This window comes from Amblyomma americanum, chromosome 11 (assembly GCF_052857255.1).
Source record: "Amblyomma americanum isolate KBUSLIRL-KWMA chromosome 11, ASM5285725v1, whole genome shotgun sequence".
Taxonomy (NCBI): Eukaryota; Metazoa; Arthropoda; class Arachnida; order Ixodida; family Ixodidae; genus Amblyomma; species Amblyomma americanum.
Window position 1 is genome coordinate 110,543,330 of NC_135507.1, and position 21,984 is coordinate 110,565,313.

The window sequence follows — 21,984 nt, forward strand, 5'->3', positions numbered from 1 at the left end:
GCTCTAAAGAACATTTCTGGCGCTGAAACGTGCCAAAAAGCACAAAAGAAGTGTCCCTCTGATTATGAGCCCATTCACGCTTGTGAGTAGCGAGCGAGGTGAGCTTTCGGCAACGAACTTAGCTGCTCCCTGGCTGTCGTAGTCGTCGCTAAACCTAACCTTTTCACATCGGCGAGAGCTGACGAAACTCTCGAAAGCGCGCAAAAACGTCATTCCCGAGAGTTTTCGCTTCAAACGAGAAGGCGACCCATAGGTCGCGCTTGCAAGTGTGAACAATGGTGTTGTCGAGTTGCTGCCTGGTCGCATGCCCTTCGCCGTGTTCGACGCGAGGAGCTACGTTAAAGGTGCACTTACAGTCCGACGTGCTCAGCGAGCGGATGCGCGTCACTCGCAGTCAGTCGCGCTACGCTGGTTTTACTGCGCCGGCCGAAGCGCCACCCACCCAGACGCTGTGCACCGCTTCGGAGCATACGCAGTACGACCGCCGCCTCACGTGCCGATCGTCGATACGCGGGCAGTTTGAATTCCGTTCGCGCCTTTTTCTGCATCGCCTCATCCGTTTCGCTCCATCCACGGCATTGCAGCTACTATATGAAACATTGCTAGGGCGTTATCCGCGCGACAGAAACTTGCTCTTGTGTTACTAGTCCACCGCTTGCGGCGAAAGCGCAGGCGCTTGATGTATGTGCAAAAGATCGTTCTCTCCATGGGAACAACTCACCCGTGGAAAGGCCGGTGCTTCGCCTTCTGTTGCCAAGCGTTCTCTTTGCCCTGATGGTCTCTGAAATCCAGCCGTCTGGTGTCGTATACAAAAGGGTGTTGTTTGATGGCTTCGACAAACCGTTCCGCAACGGTATCCGGCACAATTTCAATTTTTGGGCAGCTCGCGCCACTCGCGCCCCTCGCACTGGCATCTGCCATTTTCTCCGCGAGATGCACTGTCGGTCGACGTGGTCGGCGATGCCGGCGTACAATTGGAGCAGGAGCCAAATCTGCGCCGCGCCCGTCGGGGCACACTGGCAGCCGCCGGTTACGTTGGCCGCTGCAATGCGTCGAACTATAGACGGAGCTGTTTCGCCAACGCAACGCAGCGTGCGCCCGCGCACGCGCTCGCTTGCGTTATGTCGCACTATATTCGCGCCTTAACAAATTGGAAAGACGACTTTGGGGAAGCCAGTCTAGAAATCTGCTTGTCGCTCTTCATAATCGGCCTGCATCGCAATAAAGCACCGCCAGTAGCTTCGTTGCACTTTTGACGGGGCAAATAGATTGATAACTTGCCGAAACCACGAAAAATCCGAGCGTCGCCGGCGGCGAGTCGGGCTGTCAACATGGCAGGTCAACGCAACCATGGTGTTTCCTCGGCGATTTTCTCGAGCCGGTCATGCTTGATTCGTGCCATCTGACTAGATAAACGGTCTAAATGCATGGTAGGGTCATTGAACAAGGCGGAAATTTGGGTGAGTTGGTAAGTGTTCATTTTCGCTCTCAGCGCAACACGAACGGGACACAAGACGAAGGACTAGCACAAACAGGCACTGACTATCAACTGCGGTGCCATGTACATTGGCCAGACTGGCAGGTGCGTTAACAAACGCTTGATGGAGCATGAAAACACCAGGAAAAATGACCCCCTGTCTCACACAGGCTCCCATAGCAGGCAATGCCAATGCAGGCATGAAAAGGATCATGCAGAAAGGAGGAGAGCTAAAGGGGACCCCCTTTCCCAGGCGTCTTTCCAGTGCAAAAAGTGCCAATGTGTTCCCGATTACAAGAACACGCGCATCCTGTTCCGACATAACAATAAATTAACACGCGAAGTACTGGAAGCTTTTTATATTTACCACAATGGCGCAAAATGTATCAGCAGCCCTTCCATAACGTTATCCGAGAGGGAATTGAGCTATCTGACCTCCCACGTGCCTTCCAGATAACTTTTGTTGATTGATAAGTAGTTCACTGTTTGTATTTATACGCTTTTCGTTCTTGAATAAAAAAACCAGTTGATAGTCAGCGCCTGTTCTAGTCCTTCGTCTTGTGTCCCGTTCGTGTTGCGCTGAGAGCGAAAAAAAAAAATAAAAGGGTCATTGAATTTTGTTCCTAGACATTTGTCAACGGCGCAGACGCGACGCTGCATGAATACTGACACTCGAACCGTAGAATTATCACAGTGTCGTCGACAACGGTGCACCGAAAAACTCTCGCCGAAAAACTCAATTGCAAGCTTCACAGCTGTACACAATGGGGAAAAAAACTGCCCAGTTATCATGTGAAGCCTCTATTGCAAAACCATTCAGTTTTCACGATCGCGCTGCGTACCTACAATCAGCGGCTAATCGTTTTTTGAGCACAACAAACACAACCTCAGACTCGAGCCACGGCAGCTCCGCAACCCCCAACCCTCGCATTAAAGCGGCCACTGCCTTCGAAATACCCCCATAAAAGCGGCCACTGCCTTCGCGATTCGAAATACCACGAAGGTTGAATGCATGGGCGAGGCGACCGCGGCCTCGTGCAATGTTTGGTCATATTAGAGCAGGGGTTGCAGGCGCCCTGTAAGAACTTGAAACAGCCAAAGCTCACTGCCTTTTTTGTACCTGAATAAAATTTTGCTTCACTGAATACATTGTATTTTTGACTTCCTCGTCATTGCGGCACAACTAAAGCTCGACTGCTTCAGATTTTCTCGGGTGGTCGTTTATATCGAATTACCGCCTATAACGAATTTCTTCGCCATCCCGCTGACTTAGTTATAACGCGGGATTACTGTATAAACAGTCTTTATGTCGAAACCAACGAACCGTCACTTACAGACAGAAGAGTCATGCTCACATGCTCGTACATTCTAAAATCCGTTCATTGCACAAACATATTTGTTACCACATCGCTACAGAGTGCCCATCTAGAGTACTCTTTAAAGGGACACTGAGGAGAACTCTATCAAATTTTTTTTGTTAGCAAAATCTGATAGTTCGGCATTTCATGGCTTTGTTGCCGCTTGTCCGGGAGCGAAAGATGCATCTATTTCAAGGAAATTTGAAGTTGAAAAAGTTTTTTCCCGCCGCTCCGATTCAAACTCGAGAACTCTTATGACGTCATAGGACCAAGTGACGTGAAACGTGACGTAAACGCAGGTTCCGTGATTTCTGGTGGCTAGCAGTGCAGCCTAGCAGCTGCCGAAATGAAGGCTACCGCCGCCGCACGTTGAAGGCATCTATCGGGGGTTGCTACCGTTGCTTCGTTTACTTTTGCACCGGCGTCTTGCCAGTGTTACGATGGATCCCGTTCCCGAACCCGGCGACATAGTTAGGGTGGCTAGAACTTTTTGAGGTGTGTAAAGTGGCCGCTGGAAGCTGCCCCCCAAAACGCACCGATGCCGCGCGGGGGCGCTGAAAACAGCGGCGCCGTCAGAGCGAGCAGCCCGGAGTGAGCCACCGGAGCATTGCTCGCAGCAAGAAAGCATCGCTTGCGCTGATTTTTGCTTACTGGAGCAGATGAAGTTAAGGTGCATGGACCGCTAGATGCGTCATTTCTGCCGCGAGCTTTGAGAATGCCACCAACAGCAAAAGAAAAAAAAAAGACCCAGCGCTGGTGTTTCGTGCCCACAAGCCAAGTTTTACTGCTTATAACACGGGTTCACTTTTTTTTTAAAGGAGTAAATCAAAAGGAAGACGAAAAGAACGGAAAAACCGTGAAACCATGCGTTCTTTAGCGGGCTTATCATGCTGTTGTGTACTACGTGGATGAACAACTGAAAATAAGTGTTCTTCCAGAAACGCGTCTTTTTCTTACTGTGCTGTTTTGCTGGGGAAGTGCCCTTGTCACACTTCTATGCTTCATGAGCTGCACTTCTTGGGAGCGTTTCTTTGAAAAGGGAATTCTCGTTTGCTGAGATTGCAACGCATGTAAAAAGCTCCACGCGGTGGAATATTAGTCCGGAGCCCCCAATTACATTTTACTGTTTATTTTCGGCTTCGGAACGTAAAAACCCACTGAATTTCTCACAGTACAGACGCGTATGCGACACAATGTAGTCTTGACATATAATGGTCTAAGGAGCAGAAGAAAAGCATGCAACGCTTTATGAATATGTTAAAATTTTCAACACAGTAGCAGCGCAAATCTCCATGCTTTGTTTAGAGCATTTGGGCTTCAAATCAAACAGATCTAGTTGCTCTGTTGTTATCCTTTGCTACTCGACGTGTGTATCTTAGCGAACCCCATCGCAGGAGGCAAGAGAAGGTGCTGACGCAAGACACTCACTTCCCACTTCATACATTTTAACGTCCCAAAGGGACTCAGGCCATATGAGGGATGCCGTAGTGAAGGGCTCCGGAAATTTCGACCACCTGGGGTTCTTTAACGTGTACTGACATCGCACAGTACAGGGGGCCTCTAAAATTTCGCCTCCATCGAAGTTCGACCGCCGCGGCCGGGATCGAAACCGTGTCTTTCGCGTCAGCAGCTGAGGGTAATATTAACAGCTCAGCCACCACGGAGGCTGCTGACGCAAAACAAAAATACCACACATTATTGAGGAAGCCCATCTGGAAGCAAAAGAATTTCCTAGAACTGAAAGGCTACAAGCAGCACGAGCGAATCGCTCTAGCGGCGCGGAAAAAGAAGGGAGGGGGGAGGAGAAAAATTTTGGCACTTTTTTTCATGTTACAAACGAACAGTTGAGCGCGCTATTCGAGCGCGTTCTTGAAAAAACGTGTGGACGTATGCGGAGGAGCCTTTCACGCCAGCACACAAATCGGATCTGATAAGTTCTCCAGTTCCCTTTAAATCAAACCTTCGCAAATGCCCTGCTGAAGAAACAAAGCCAGATGATTCTAGCAACTGCTTATCGTCTGCTGCGCAAGAATGCGGTTCTGCTTGGTGAATAATTCTGCAGAACTCGGAGCTCATAACTGCATCGTGTGGACAAACCACCATCGCGGAGCCATTTTTCACCATCAGCGGCATCCCAAAAGCAAAGCACAGCGCGCAAATCACGCAATTAAACGCGGTCCGTGCGCTTTCCAGCATGCATGATCAGCGACCGCGCCTCTAGCATCAGCGCCCCTGGCGGCATCGGTGAGCAGCGGGGCCACTTCCGGCAAGGGAAACGCGCCGAGTTTTTCACACCTGAAAAAGTTCTAGCCACCCTAACGTAGTTCTCGCAAAAACTCCGGCCTGCATTTCAACGACCTCAGCCCCATTGAGCGTGCGATGCTTTTGAGGGAGCACGGTTAGGTTAGGTGCCGGCGGGTCGTTTCCCCCCTTCCTCAGTGAGCAGCCGTTGCTGATTAAAAATCATAACCCCAGTGCGGGGAGTCGCGAGGGGCCAGGACAAGGTCGGCGCGTTGCGCCCATCGGAGACTGGCCGGGGCTTTGGGGCCAACTGTCACATATATTAAGGAGCCTAAATTAAATTTTAAAGGAAAAAGGTGTGAAGAAGACGACGTGGATTAACCGAAGAATAAAGAAGATGAAGAAGAAGCGTTTGGTGAGGTGGAGAAAGATGATTGGTGGAGAAGCATTCGGTGAAGTGGAGAGAGATGATTGGTGGAGAAGAGAAGAAGAAGACGACGACAAGGCTGACAAGGCTTATCTGGACTATAGCCTTAACGCCAAGGCTATAAAAGGGCCAGGGAGAGTGAGGCACAGGGGGAACAGCAGGGAAGCGGAGGCTCCGGCGGGTCAGGGACACATTGGCTGGAAGAGAGCGATGCCGGCTACTGCTACGGTGAGCTTGCGTTCTACGGCTTCGCATTGTGGACTTCCTGCCGTGCTTGAGCCCGTTCCGGGGAGCCAACGGAGGACGCTACCATCTGCTATGGCCAGGGGTGTCTCCAGCGCTGTTACCACCCATCCGGGTGGTGCCCCCAACTCCAACAACACTGGCATCACCTCCACGGGCGCTTGGACCGGGAGCTTGTACGACGCAGCCAGTGACGCCGCCAGCGACGCCAGCCTAAGCACGTCGAATGCCGCCTCGACGCCGTCTACTGGATTCATACAACGCCGCAGCCGCACCGAACCAACCATGAGCACGAACGCCGACCACTAACAGTAGAACGCTAGTAGTAGACGCTGGTAGCAGTGTGCCCGGGTCGTGTGTATTTATAGTCTTTGTGTTTTGTGTTAGTTTTGTTTTGTGTTCTAGTGTGTGTGTCACGTAGTGTGTATTAAATGTTCGTTGGTGTGGGTACACCTGTCGCCTAGTCTGTTCTTTCAGTCCGTGTGTTATTCGGGGAGGTCCGTGACAAGGATAAGTGGCGAGCCTGTGCCAGGATTCATTTCCTTGTTTCTTTTTTGCTTTGTCTTGGGTTTTTCCGATCTCTCGACAGCAGAAAGTATGGATTTGGCAAAAACGTTAGAACTGGCGCTGAAGCTAGGGTTAAGCAAAGAAGAGGCGATGCGTCTCTATGATGAGGAGGCAAAGAGGCAAAGAGAGGAGGCAGATAGGCAGAGAGAGGAAAGGGCACAAGCACGCGCAGACGCTCTCGAAGCAGAAGAGTGCGAGGCGAACAGAGCTCGCGAGGCAGAAGAGCGAGAAGCTAGAAGAGCACGCGAGGCAGAAGAACAGGAGAAAAGAAGGATAGAATGGGAGAAGGAGTTTCTTTTGTGGAAATAGGCGCATGTCGCGGGAGGATATAAGGAGATCACGGACAGTGATCAGCATTCCTTAGCAGGTAGAGAATCTGCTAGACCGGCCAGAGTTTGTCCAAGGAAGCTGATGGCTCCCTTCGATGACAAAAGAAATGATCTGGGCGCATATCTGCAACGATTTGAGCGGATAGCTTTGGGGCAAGGCTGGGAGCGCAGTGAATGGGCCACGGCATTGAGCTTGTGTTTAGTCGGAGAGGCACTGAATGTGCTTGGAAGGATGCCTGCTGCTGATTCCATGGACTACGAGAAAGTCAAAAAGGCGCTCCTCCAAAGATTCAGGCTTACGGCAGAGGGTTTTCGTTAGAGATTGCGCACCGCGAAACCTGAGGATTCGAAAACCGCTAAGCAGTTTTTCTGCAGGCTGACCAACTATTTTGATAGGTGGCTTGACATGTCAAACACGGAAAAGAGTTTCGAAGGGGTGCGTGACAAGTTGGTCACAGCGCAATTTTTAGCGTGTTGTTGCTCAAAGCCAGCGCTATTCCTGAAAGAAAGAAAGTTGTGTTCATTGGAAGAGCTCGCCGACACTGCAGACCAATTCCTCGAGGCTCAAGCGCTAAGAAATTTGAGTAAGGCAAAGGAAGAAACCCAAAAGATCCTAGAGACAGATGCAGCAAAACCAAGAGCATATGGCGGTGCATCTAAGGCGCCAGTAAGGTGTTTTTTCAGCAGCAAGGTGGGACACCGTGCAGCTGACTGTCGGACTAGTAGCGCTGCCCAAAAAACACAGGTTGTGTGTCAAGGTTGTAAGAGGTGGGGTCATACTCTGGATGAGTGCCGATACAGAACGCAGGACCGAGCTGCATGCGTTGTCGACTAGGGTAGAACTTGTCACGCCACCCGAAGTTCCACAGCTGGAAGGTGAGCAAACGCTGCTGGAAAATGAGGCAGTGAGTGGAACACCCAACTCAAAAGCAGCAATGCCGGTGGTGGTTGGGCAAATAGGGGACCGTCCTATACTGATGCTTAGAGACAGCGGAGCCAACACAGTCTTGGTTCGGAGAAGCCTGGTGAAGGACGAGGATCTTACAGGGGAAGCGCCGGCCGTCACTCTTGTAGATAGCACAGTAAGGTTCCTTCCTGAAGCCAGGGTTTTAGTGTCCACGCCATATTACACTGGGCAGGTAGTGGCAAAATGCGTCGACCAACCTATCTACGATCTCATCTTGGGAAACATTACGGGTGCAAGAAGTGTCGAAGACCCCAATCCCGAGTGGAGGTTGCTCGACGTTGAAGAACATCCAAAGGAGGAAAGGCCCGCGACAGCTCAGACGGGTGCAGTCAGTTTCTCGTCGGCAGTGGAGACAAGAGCTCAAGCGACAGCCCGAGCAACGCAGCGTCCGCTCTCTACTCCTGTTTCGATGTGCCTGAGCGTAACACCGGGCAAAATTGCAATTAGGCAAAAAGAAGACCCGAGCTTGAAGGCCCGCTTCGAAAGAGTCGGGGAAAAAGTGAAAAGAAAGAAGAGTCCTACGTCCTTCGAATATCAATTGGTAAATGGTCTTCTGCACAGGGAATGCATATTTAGTTCAGGAAGGCGGGTCCAACAGCTGGTGTTACCGAGAGATATGCGAGAGAATGTGCTACGCTTAGGACACGACGCCATCAGGGCCGGACACCAGGGTGTTCAAAGAACGGTGTCTAGGATCACCGAGGAGTTCTTTTGGCCGGGTGTTCAGAGTGACGTTAAGCGCTTTGTTCGCTCATGTGACGTGTGCCAGCGCACAGTTCCGAAGGGAAGAGTTGGTCCCGTAGCTCTGGGCAAGATGCCAGCCATCGACCTACCGTTTCAGCGAGTGGCTATTGACATTGTGGGACCAATCTCTCCAGTATCTGCCAAAGGCAATAGATATGTGTTCACTCTAGTTGACGTGGCCACTCGTTATCCTGACGCTATTCCACTGAGTACTATTGACAATATCCAAGTGGCGGAGGGTCTTGTGGAAATGTTTTCGCATTATGGATTCCCAAGGGAAGTTTTGAGTGACCGGGGCTCGAACTTCACATCGGAACTTATGAAGGAGGTTAACCGCCTTTTGTCAGTAAGGCAGTTACTCACGACGCCTTACCATCCCATGTGTAATAAGCTTGTAGAGCGGTTCAGCGGCACGCTCAAAAACATGATCAAGAAAATGTGCCAGGAGAGACCTACTGATTGGAATAGATATCTCCGAGCTCTTTTGTTCGCTTACCGCGAAGTACCACAAACGAGTCTTGGTTTCTTGCCCTTTGAGATGTTGTATGGGAGAGCCGTTAGAGGTCCACTTGCAATACTCAAGGAGCGGTGGGCTAATAAAGAGATTGCATCAGATCTCAAGACAACATACACATACGTTTTTGAGTTGCGGGACAAGTTGGAAGAAACATGCAGGCTTGCCCATCAAGGCCTGGAAAGGGCGCGCGAATGCTATAAGGGCTACTTTGACAAGAAAGCCACTCACAGGAATCTGAATCCGGGCGACAAGGCTCTCATCTTGCTACCCACGGATCATAATAAGTTACTGATGCAGTGGAAGGGCCTGTACCTTGTGACGCAGAAGAAAAATGACATGGATTATGAGTTACTGATAAATAACACTAAGAAGGTTTTCCATGCAAACATGTTGAAAAAGTACGAAGAGTTCTCGTAGAGTGCGCCCCCAAGGTAGCATGCTCGGTAGCAGCCGAGGAGACAGATGATGTTGTCGAGGTGCCCACATGCAGTGGGAAGAAAACTGTAGGATGGGATAAGGTGCTAATAAACCCCAATTTGAATGAAGATCGAAGATCACAAATAAAGGCCCTACTCCAAAGCAAAGGGGCTGTGTTTTCGGATGTGCCGGGCAAAACAGATAACATATGTTGCAGACTAGATCTCTCTACAGACAGGCCAATCAGCGTGAAGCAATACCCACTACCTTTAGCAGTTCAAGGATCAATTGAAAATGAGGTGCGGGATATGTTGGAGCTTGGTGTGATTGAGAGGTCGTGGTCAGCATACAATGCACCTCTCGTGATTGTCAAAAAACCCAGTGGTACTAACCGACTGTGTGTACATTTTCGTCGGCTAAATGACATCATAGTACCTGATGCAGAACCCATACCAAGAGCTGACGTGGTGTTCGCTAAGGTGGCCCACAAAAAGTTTTTTTTTCTAAATTTGACTTAGCTAAAGGGTATTGGCAAATACCAATGGAAGATTTGTCTAAAGAGAAGACTGCCTTTTCGTTCTCGGCGGGTTTATTCCAGTTTAAATTCATGCCTTTTGGTTTGAAGACAGCATCTGCAATATTCACGGAGCTGATGAGGAAGGTTTTGGATGGGCTCCAAAATGTAGAACACTATATTGATGACATCCTTGTGGCAACAGATACGTGGGAAGAGAATGTAATTACGCTGGTAAAACTATTTGATAGAATTCAGCAAGCCAGGTTGACCATAAAACAGGCAAAATGTGAGATGGGCTTTGAAGCCATGTTTTTTCTCGGACACAAGCTGGGGATGGGCTGCATCGCGATGAAAGACATCTTGGGCAAAATACAGCAGGCCCAGACACCGACGACCAAGAAAGAGGTACAGTCGTTCCTGGGTTTAACGGGATACTACAGGTACTTTATTCCCGATTATGCCCACATAGCAGACCTGCTTGTTGAACTCACTAAGGACGGGGCAAGCAATAAGCTGAATTGGACTGCTGAACGTGAAAATGCATTCGTGATGTTTAAAGGGCATATCGCAAAACCTCCCGTTCTGCTTGCTCTGAATCTGGATAAAGAATTTGTGCTTCGCACTGATGCATCAGACCGAGCTTTAGGAGCCGTACTCTTGCAAGAAGAGAATCGCGTGCTACATCCGGTATTTTTTGCAAGCAAGAGATTATCGGCTAGTGAACGCAACTACTCCACCGTTGAAAAGGAATGTTTGGCGGTGGTGTGGGCGGTAAAGAAATTCCACGTTTATCTTTATGGGAGACATTTCAGGATTTAAACAGATCATCAGCCTCTTGAATACTTAACCAAAGCCAAAATGAACAATATAGTTAAGTCATGAGATGGAGTTTGGCCTTGCAAGAATACTCATTTCAGGTGGAATATATTAAAGGCAGAGATAACGTTGGAGCAGACTTCATGAGTGGAGCCAACTGAACAGCTCTATATATAAGAAGTACTTGCAACTGGGCTTGTTGGTGCATATTCGTGAAAGACATAAGAGCGCAAACTGGCAACACGGACGAGGAAGGGAACAGGACGAGCGCTACTTTCAACAGGGTTTATTCAGGGAAGAGCGTATATATAGCCTCTGACCTTATCCATGCTCTTAATCTCAATTTGACAAACATCTACCTTTCACAGATATGCCTCAAGAAACATCATTTCACTGTGCCGGATAATAACCGAGGTATCACTGATGCAATTGTCACCTCGTTTCTTGATATAAAAGGCTTCCACGAGCTCACGTTCAGTCTTATCTCGGCTTTTCAGTAGCACTTTGCATTCAGGCAGTCGGGGCTTGCAGACTATACGTTTCTCTTTCGAGCATGCTTGGCAGTGGTCTGGAAGATGGGCTCCTTTCTTATTCAAAGAATTCTTGTGTTCAAGCAGGCGCTCATTAAGACACCGGCCGGTCTGTCCAACGTACACCTTCCCGCATGTAAGCGGGAACTCGTACACCACTCCTTTCTTGCAGCCAACAAGTGGCGTTCGGTGTCTGATGGCGCACTCTTGCATTTCCTTTCTCCCAATACGTGAGCACATTCCGGCTAGTTTTCGCGGCGCTGAAAATACCATGTTGACGCCGTACTTATTGCCCACCTTCTTCAGATTATCAGAGGTGTGGTGTACGTAGGGTACAACTTCCGGCCTTTCCAGCCTTTTTTCTTGAGGTTTGTTGATTTCATTGCTGCCCTTCAGCTTTTTCAGCAAGGTCTGCGTCACGGAGAGAACCAGGGGAGCCGGGAAGCCTGCATTCTGCAACCTGGACACCTGAGATGCAAAGCTGGCGTGCATGGCATGGTGGCAGGACTTCTTTAGTGCGGACGCTAGGCACTGGGAAGCGATAGCCCTCTTAACGGTCTTAGAATGGTTTGAATGAAATGGTAACAAATCTTTCTTGGCGCATGGACAGTATCGCCAGCAAACATGTGAAGGGTGAAAGGTTAGGGTGAGGTCTAAAAACTGTAATTGGTTATTACTGCTAGGCAGTTCGTGAGTGAAGGTGAGGCCCATGCTGTTTCGACCAAACGTACCTAAAACATCAGCTACTGCTTCGTCAAAACTAAAGTCGCTATCTGCCAACAAGACCTGGCTCTTATGTGCAAAAATACACAGCGGAAAGAGAAAGAGAAAAATAAAGAGAAGCATACGTCAGAAAATACTGGAACTGAAAAACAAAACAAGAAACAGCAAAAAGAATAAACAAACAAACAAGGCATATTACATCAGTGCAATATGTAGTGGTAGCAGTATACAAAATTTATATGAACAGCTCAGTAATACGTTTAAGGGATAGTTTTTCAATGTCTATTTGTGAAGCATCCGAATAGTGATTTAATATTGTTGGTAACGTATGTTGAGTCATCATTTTACCGTAATTAGTTCGTGATGATGAAACTAGCCAAGGTGATTGATGACGAAAGCAGTAGTTAATCAAAGGTCTTTTTAGTTGCGCTAAATCAAAAATACAGCTAAGGTACCTGCATTGGCCCTTTTGTATGAGCAGAGTAATTTATGCACATACTTGTCTTGCGCCTTAATGATCTTGTGCTTGTGAAAAAATGGTGCTGTGTGTTCTGAGAATGACACGTTTTCAACTGCTCGGAGGGCTCGTTTCTGGAGAATGGTAATTTTCTGCAAATTAGTTAGAGTGGTGTTGCCCCACACCAAAACACAATAACACAGGTTGGAATGGAATAGAGCAAAATAAATCACGCGTTTTACTTTAGTTGGAAGGAAATGGCGGCACCGGTTTATCATTCCTACAGCCCTGCATAATTTTGATGAAAGATAGTTAACATGATCATTCCATGACATATGTTCCGAAAAAATCACCCCAAGTGATTTAACACATTTTTCTATTTCTACTACATACGGTCCCAAAACAACGGTCTTCGGAACATCAACTGATGAGCCACGAGCCTGAAAAAGCACGCATTTCGTTTTCGATTCGTTCAGAATCAATATATATATATATATATATATATTTATAGCAACTGCACAGCTGCCGTAGCCCTTCATAAAGTCAGCAATAAAGTTCATATAAGGAAGGGTGTCGGGGAGGGAGACACGATCTCGCCAGTGCTATTCACCGCCTGTGTACAGGAGGTATTCCGAGGCCTTGATTGGGAACAGTTGTAGATAAGAGCTAATTCAGAATGCCTAAGCAATTTACGATTCGCTGATAACATTGCCTTGCTGAGTCACTTAGAAGGTGAACTGCAAACCACGGTCAATGAGTTAGACAGGCAAGGCACAACAGTGAGTATAAAAATTAACGTGCAGAAAACCAAAGTAACGTTCAACAGTCTAGCAAGGCAGCAGCAGTTCATAAGTAGTAGCGAGAGCCTGGACGTGGTAAAAGAATACGTCTACTTAGGGCAGGTAGTGACAGCTCATCCGGATCATGAGAGGGAAATAACTAGAAGGATAAGAATGGGGGGGAGCACATATGGCAGGTTTTCTCAGATCATGAAGAGCAGGTTTCCAATATCCCTCAAGAGAAAAGTACACAACAGCTGTATCTTACCCGTACTCACCTACGGGGCAGAAACGTGGGGGCTAACGAAAAGGGTTCAGTTAAGGACAACGCAGCGAGCTATGGAAATAAAAATGATAGGTGTAACGTTAAGAGACCGGATGCGGGTAGAGTGGGTGAGGGAACAAGCGCTGGTTAATGTCATCCTAGTCGAAATCAAGATGAAGAAATAGGCATGGGCAGGGCATGTGATGTGAAGGCAAGATAACCGCTGGTCTTTAACCCTTTCGCTGCCGGGTTTTTTTCTCACCACTGCCGGGTTTTTTTTGCATACTACTTTCGTAGAAATTTTATGCTAGCAAGGCATTAGGATGCTCTGAAGGTCATGGAAACATTTTATTCATGATTAACATATAGATATTAGTTGTACTGAATACAAAAAATTGGCACTTGACTAATTAGCAAAATGAGTATCTGCTAATTAGGATGTCCATGTGTTTAGAAAACTTTTTTGGTGTGGTATTCTTCAAAACAAGGTACCACACAAAGCGGCACCTCGCAGCTGGAACACAGATAGCGAGACTCTCTTCGCTGCTTTGGTCGATGCTGCGTGTTAGCACAGACGCGGCAGGCTCGTGTTGGGTTCTGCTAGTTTGATCCACAATTCCTTCCACAATGTCCGGCGTAAACAAACTTTCAAAAATCTCGAGCTCACTGGATGCTGCTGTGATGTCATTGCAGATTTCTGAAGAAGATGGGTCGAATGCATGGTCCTGAGGCTTGAACTCCTTCTTCCAGGAGAAATCCCGCTCGTCGCATTTCCTCTTCTTACGCGGATTTCTTTGTGGAAGGGGCTCTTCATCGCTATCGTCACTCGACAAGGCACTTAGACGGGCTGCTTCCTCACTGTCACTGTTATCGGAGTCCGAATTCATGAGCAATTCTTGAATTTCTTCGTCCATCAAACTGCGGACGCACGACGCACGCTGCCTTGCCATGGCTGTTCTGCCGAGGCGATTACAAAGCGATGCGGGTGATGGAACATGCGCTCCACCTATTGGAAAGTCATCCTACAAGTTCTGTGTTATTTATGAAGCCTCTCCATAGGTGGCGCTACATGCTTGCATTATTTTGTTTTGCACGAGTATTATCGGGAGCAGCAGGGAGCGAGTTAAGAAACCAAAACGAGTATACTCGTGAGAAGCAGGGAGTGCATATGTGTGGTCGCCCGAGTTATCTCGGGAGAGGCAGTGAAAGGGTTAATGGTAACGGAGGGGATTCCAAGAGAAGGCAAGCGTAGCAGGAGGCTGCAGAAGGTTAGGCGGGCGGCTGAGATTAGGAAGTTTGCAGGCATAGGGTGGGTGGAACTGGCAAAGGACAGGCTAAATTGGAGAAACACGGGAGAGGCCTTTGCCTTGCAATTGGTTTAGTCAGGCTCATGATGATGATGATGATGCCATCCTGAACGCAACAATATTGCAGGCTGCAATGGGGCCATCTGTTGTTAAAATGTGAAAATATTTTGTGACACATTTTTTGCATTTAGCCAAGGTTATCCAAGTTTCATGTCATAGATAGCTAGTTAAAAGGTGAAAATATTTTGTGACACATTTTTTGCATTTAGCCAAGGTTATCCAAGTTTTATGGCGTAGATAACTAGTTCCATGGCCAGTTAATTCGAGTCAGGTCCCAATTTCTTATAGGTAACTGAACTGAGCAAGGTTTTTGATAACGTCATGTTGAGTTCTTTCGGGCCCTTCTGCCTACCGCCAAAACGACTACATTTGAAAAGGCAACCTTGGTGTAAAAATCCAAATCAAGCCAATCCACAGTCGGCGGTGTCTTGTTAGGGTTAAGAACTGCGGAATCATTACACAGAATTGAAAATTGGGCAAGTTTATCCCTAATTCGTTATGCTGTTGGAGAGGGGGCCCAGAGCGAATATCACGTGTACCATTTAAAGGTCAGAATCGTCTTTTCTTGGGCTAGTTGGTTTTTCATGCTGTAGGTGTTTGCAGCGCACACGAAACACGGACGGACAGAAAAGGGAACGAAACACAGCGCTGTGTTTCATTCCCTTTTCTGTCCGTCCGTGTTTTGTGTGCGCTGCAAACACCTACACCATTTAAAGGTAATGAATATGCTTAAAAACCCATTAACTTTGACGAATTCTCTCTGAAGCGGGCGACGTGGGCACCGCCATCTTGCCAACGCTATTTTTCCTAGCGTAAGCAAAAGCACTTACGCTAAATTCAAAAAACAGCGTATGTGACGCGCACATACATTAAACCTCGATTTGGAATAGCATTTGGCACATGCGCAGTACGAAGGACGCTTTTTTATAGCGTTCGCTACCCCTTTGCGTATATCTGCTTATGTTATACTAAATGCCTCTCTCATATAACGTTCAACATTTTCACCAGTTTTCATTGACACGATTGCTTCACACTCAAATGAACACTGTAGAACTCATTTCCGTTGTGCCTTCATCAGTGAAGCGAGCGAAAAAGCCGAAAGGCTGCCAGCACCAACGACCGCGGATTGCAAGCGCAAAGTCTGGGCGATCGGCAAAACCATCGCAGGCAGTAGTGCGCTGCATGGCATGTTTATGTGCACAGCACTACACATTAGTTCTAATTGTCCAGTGAATGTCAGCTACGGTATTGTAAGTGCAAACTGTCTTCGGCAGCCGTTTTTAGTGAAACTTACCTCCTGCCTGCTGCTGCTGCTGCTGTTGTGGCGATGTAGAGCTTCTGCTGTAAATTAAATCACGTATGCGACGACAGAAAACAGCATTTATTTTGCATTACTTCTCGCTGTAGAGAGATATGGGCACACGTGGATACGCAAAAAAAGAAATATTTCGGCTGCTTGGAAAAATTTTGTTGAAGCGGAACCTCGCTCTGAAATTGGTTCGTTGTGGAGGAAAATAATTTCATTGCCTTGTATGGTATGTAGATGGGGTATTGGAAATACTTCGTTGTGGCGGAAATTTTGCTGTCGCAGCGTTCGTTGTAGCGGGGTTTGACTGTAGTGCTTGGACAAAATTTAACACCTTTATTTGATGATGTACTTGAACAGCAATATAGTTAGCATAGCTCCAGATGGCAGGTCTTTGGCTACAGCCGCATTTCAGTCGAGACCAAAAAATGTAGAAAGTGTCTTCCATAATAATTTAACTAATTAGGCTTGTTATGTTCCTATTACTCAAGTAACCGAAAATAAATATCTCGGTGTTACATTAACAAACAATCTAAGCTGGAACACTCATATTTCTAACAATTGCTCGTCTGCCTTACGTAAACTTTGTTTGTTGCGCCATAAACTAAAAGATACACCACTTCAGGTTAAGAGACTGGCATACGAAACCTTTATAAGGACTAAATTGGAAAATGCGTGCAGTGTATGGGATCCATATACTGTCACTAACATAAAAACTCTTGAGCGGATTCAAAGGAAAGCTGTGCGATTCATGTTTTCGCAATACAATCGAACTGCTTCAGTCTCTGCATTAATGCAGTCGAATTTAATACCAACCCTTCAGTCCGGCTCAAGTTTCTTCGGTTGAAATTCTTATTTTTGTTATTTAACCGTAAACTTGGAATAAATTCTTCACCGTATCTTATACTACAGAACACCAGACGAACTCGACACTCCCACCCACTTTCTTTGACCCCGTACTTTGCAAAGACGAACTTATTTCAGCACTCTTTCTTTCCGCAAACCATCAGTGATTGGAACAGCTTACTAGCTTCGTGTGTACGGTCTCTTGATCTGATAAATGAATATTGTTAGCTTTTTTTCTGCTTGTTGTGTTAGCTTGTTTTTTGCCTTTTCATGTAATTTCCCGCTGCTCGTGTTCTGTTTGCATTTTGGTATTTTTCCTCAATTTGTGATCTGTTTCTGTAATCCACTCCTGTTTGGTCCTCACGGCCTGCAGTATGTCATAAATAAATAAAATGAATAAATAAAATAATATGACATCTAATTCAGATATACTGAAACTAATATTTTTGAAAGCAGGAAGAAGAAACACATACACACACTTAATTTTATTACGATACAGTCAAACCTACTTATAAAAATTTGAAGTGCCATGGAAATACCATTTTTATAATGGATAATTGTTATAATCGGGTTGTGCTTGAAAAAAAAAAAAACGAAAATATGGCAAAGTTTAGAGCATTTATCGACAGGAAAGACCCGGAGGCGTTTGATTGTTCTAGTGCCTTGTTAATTCGAACTTCGGGGGACCGGAAGAATGTTCAAATTATAGAATGATCCTGGAAAACTAACGTGAACCGATTGCATCACGGTATAGTAAAACCCCGTTAATACGTAGCTGGCGGGGACGAGGGAAAGTACGTACTATACGGTATTACACCTTAACCGACTAGTACAAATTTGCCATTACTCACACTCTGAAAGAATAAAGATTCAGGTGCAGTAAATTTCCCATGAATACGCGTACGCATATGCACTTTATTTGTTAGCTGCCGGCCAGAAGTCTGTCATTTTAAGTTGCTGCTGTGGTGGCCGTGTGGCGACAACGGCGGTATCGAAATTGGCGAGACTGGGGCAAGCTTTTCCATGAGGCCCATCTTCTCAGCGAACGCCCTTATAACCGTCCATGCTTGAGCAGCTTTTATTCATTTATTCATTTATTTCCTCAAGGGTCTCAGTCGAGGCATTACATGAGCTAGTGGGTGGTTATGGCAAACAAAGGAAATAAATTATGATGAGAGGTTTTCGATTAGCCGTTTGAATGCTTGTGGGTTGATGGTGGCAACTTCGGTGGGCAGGTCATTCCAGTCTCGTGCTGTACGTAGGAAAAATGATTGCTCAAAGGTCACGGGATGGGCTTTTGGGGGATACACTGTATTTTGATGGCGAAAGCGGGAGATGCTATGGGCTCTTTTTATGTAGGGGTTATCAAAAGGCAAGGAATGGAAAAATTTATGAAAAAGGTTAACACGTGCTATTCTACGGCGCTCAGCTAGAGGGGGTAGTTTTATTTGCGCTTTTAGTGCAGAGATGCTGGCATTGTAGGAATAATTAGACAGAATGAAGCATGTCGCGCGATTCTGAACCGACTTGAGTGCGTTAGTAAGATTATTGTAGTGTGGGTCAAAAATAGCATTAGCATACTCCAGCTTCGGTTTGAAAAGCAAGCTGTTTAATAGACGCTTTACAGCGCGGGAGCATGAGCACCGCCATATTTGGTCACGCGACCATTTCGCCATCGCCGGCCTTGAGGCCTTCTCGTTCCGACCGCTGCCGGCGCGTTGGTGCCCGGCTGCAAGATGCTTCTCCGGCTCTCGCTGTGAATAACGAGCTGTTGGACGGCACAAAAACTTAGTGTGAGTGCTCATAGAACGTGTTGACACTGGAAAATGTTTGGTTCAACCAGCTCATTTACTCGTCTCCTTCGGACCGTCTGCATCGGCTCAATGGCTTGAAAGATGCGGGTTCGATTCCGGCCGCGGCGTTCAAATTTCGATGGAGGCGAAATTCTAGAGGCCCATGTACTGTGCGATGTCAGTGCACGTTAAAGAACCCCAGGTGGCTGAAATTTCCGGAGCCCTTCACACGGCGTCCCTCATAGCCCGAGTCGCTTTGGGACGTTAAATACCTATAAACGATAAGCATCGGCTCGAATGTGTCAACAAACCGCGGTTTGTTGACACATTCCATCTCTCACCATCTCCACATGATCTCCAGTCACCCATATCTTTCTTTGCCACCATGTGAAGTGGCGATGCCTAGTTGCTGGAGGAAGGGCATACTATGCCAAGTTCCAGCATGTGTTCGAACTCACAGCGAGCAATAGCGAGGCGTTCTCCCAACAAACGGCGAGGGCGAACAAACACCGGAGGTTCCGAAGTCACGATGTGGTGAGTCATCGAGTGCTTCACCGGTGACTCTGGTATGCGGCATTGTGAGGTTGGGAAAATCAACCAGAACTTTCACATATGGTGAAACAGGGACGAGAGCGCGAAGCCCCGTCGCCGCAGTGGGGGAGAGTATGCCGTTGACGAAGAGGTGCTCGCTGACATCTATGAGGCGATGAGCTTGCATGTCGATGGCTAGGTTGAAGAAACCGAGGAAGTCTGCACCGTGAACAGCCTGCGAGACGTCGGCGATCATGAAAATCCAGCGAAAAGTGTGGCGCAATCCGAGGTTAAGCGTCAGGGACCGTTGGCCGTACGTACGAATGGGGAGTTGTTGATCGCTTGGAGTGGGGAGATCTGTTTGTTGCGACGGCGATCTGCACAAGAGGCCGCTATGACGCTGACTTGCGCTTCCGTGTCGACCAGGAAACGAGTGCCAGTAATCCTGTCCGAGACGTAAAAGAGGCGGCATGTCCGTCCACCAGCACCACTTGCCGCTGTCAGTGGCCGTTCGCAGCGTTTCCCGACCAGGAGCACGGGTATGTGCACTTGCGGGCAGAGCTGCCGAAAATACAGTGGTACCAGCAGACATCCGAGGGTTAGGTGGCTGGCCGCATGTCAGATGGTTGGGATTCTGGGGAGCACGAAGGTGCCGGGGAACGGCGGCGTGGCCTGAACCACAACGGACAACAGTGCGGCAAAGGCGCGAGGACATCGAGCCGTCTGGCAAGAGCATCCAGTCGGCTTTCTATGCTCGTCAGTTGGGAGTCGGTGGTAGTAATTGGAGGCGGAGTGGTCAAAGAGCTGACGTTGGGGTGCTGTGAGTAGTCCGCAACTTGGTCAGCGAGTTCGGTGAGCTTGTCCATTGAGATATCACCCACAGCCGCGAGGACGAGCAGCATGCTCTGGGGTAGATGCTGAATGAACAACTCACGCAGAAGGGAGTCGGGCTGAGCAGTGGAGTCTCCGAGGAGCTGCCGCATGCAACGGAGTAGCTGCGAAGGGCGGCTGTCACCAAGCTCTGTAGCGCTAAGGAGCTGCTGGAGCTTGGTGCGCTCGGACTTGCAGTCGATGAGAGCTGCCTTCAACGTGTCGAAGGGGCGAGCCGTGTCCGGTGAACTGATGACACCCACTAACTCCTCAGTGACGTCAGGAGGCAGGGTGGACGCCAGGTGGAGGAACTAGGTCCCTTGGCTGGTGATACGTTGCAGCTGGAATGCGCCTCAACCTGCTGGAGCCAGGCGCGGGGGCTATTGGGCCAAAATGGCAGCAGGCTGACTAGCTGGAACGCGGCCATCGAAGCACCGAGAGGCTGAGCGTTCTGGGGCGCGTCGCTGCCGGTAGCCAGGGCGGGAGAGCCAGCAGAATCTATGTAGGAGGATGGGGTTGCGTGTTCGAAGCCGGGTCGCCAAATCTGTCTGAGCTAAGGGGATGAAGAACGAGTCTCTGCACCGTCCTGTCGCTCAAACACTTCTGTTAGTAGGGTGTCGCAGCCATCGGCGGATCGCTGACTTCGGGATCGCTTATGCACGCTATGAATTTTGCTCGCACGAATCAATTCTGTATCGTAACCGGGTCAACCTGCTGCCACGAGAACGCTAGGAGGTGCACTGCTGTAATCAATGATGTACGTCTTGCCGCTTTCCATCGCTAGAAGCTTTCTGCATAGGACGTTCTTCCTGTAGTGATGCTTGGCTGAACGAATGATGCCTTGATTGAGAGGCTGCGCAAGTGCCGTAGTGTTGGGTGGCAAGAACGGGAGCTTGATTGCACTCAAGTTTTCCAACTCAAAATGGGAGGAAGGGTTGTCAATCTCTAGGAGCATTTTTCTTTTTCTGCCATGAAACGCCGATCCAATAGCCGTACGAATGCTTCAGAAAGCTTGCCAGTCAACCAAGCTTTTTGGTTGCTCCTGTAAATAACGCCTGAGGGCAATCGACTGCCTTTAAGCCACCTTGGTTTGGGTTACCTTCCAATCACGAGGAGGCTTCCTGTCATGCTGATTGTAAAAGCGACCGATATTCTTTCTTTTGCAAGCTTGCCACCGCTGGAGTTTTCCCCCCTGAATTTGAGTGTTCTGTTGAGCAGAAGTTGGTATAAAAGCACCGACTCATCTAAGTTCAAGACATCTTCCGCGGCGTAGGTGGCTAACTGTTGCTGCAGTTGCCCATTCTGCCATTCTTTGGCACCCTCCTTGTCTGCATGTGCTGCCTCTCCTCACACCATCCTCGAACTAATATTGTAGCATGCTTTGAACCTATATAACTAACCTTTACTGCACGAAAAATGTTCACAGTGAGCTGAGTGCAAATGCTTCCGCTTTTTCGGCGAGAACCGGCAGGTTTTGTGATCTGGCTTTTTTAAGCCATAGCACTAAAGCTTTTTCCACGTCGGGGAAAGCAGATCCCCTTAAGCGGCACCTCTTCATATTCGATGCAGCCCCGCTTTTCAGCTTCTCCTAAGCATTCCAGATGTTGCAGACTGTTGTTAAGGGCAAGTCCCACTGACGTGCTAGTGCACTCTTCGTTGTTCCATTTTCAATGGAATGAATAACGTCCAACTTCTTCAGTGTCAGTGCGCAGTACTTCGGTCGAGTATGCTTCGGCATAGTGCTGACCGTTCGCACACGCACTGACGTAACAACCACTTTGCGCTTCGCACAGCACCAGCTCGGAACAAAGGACGCCACCACAATATGTGCATTGCCTACCCACAACACAACACAAATCAACTGCACGTGCAGCGTGAGCAGAGGTTGACGCGAGGT

At 48.1% G+C, this 21,984-nt stretch overlaps 1 protein-coding gene and 1 pseudogene across 1 annotated transcript in view; one reads left to right on the top strand and one right to left on the bottom strand.

Moving 5' to 3' along the window:
- Polr1A (RNA polymerase I subunit RpI1) overlaps positions 1-21,984 on the top strand; it is a 345,140-nt gene that overhangs the window by 125,366 nt on the left and 197,790 nt on the right. The window contains exons 12-13 of the mRNA XM_077642305.1: positions 9,806-9,812; positions 13,060-13,087. Coding sequence (XP_077498431.1) covers positions 9,806-9,812; positions 13,060-13,087 — 35 coding nt within the window. The remainder of the gene's footprint in view (positions 1-9,805; positions 9,813-13,059; positions 13,088-21,984) is intronic.
- LOC144109481 (uncharacterized) lies at positions 19,016-20,200 on the bottom strand (annotated as a pseudogene).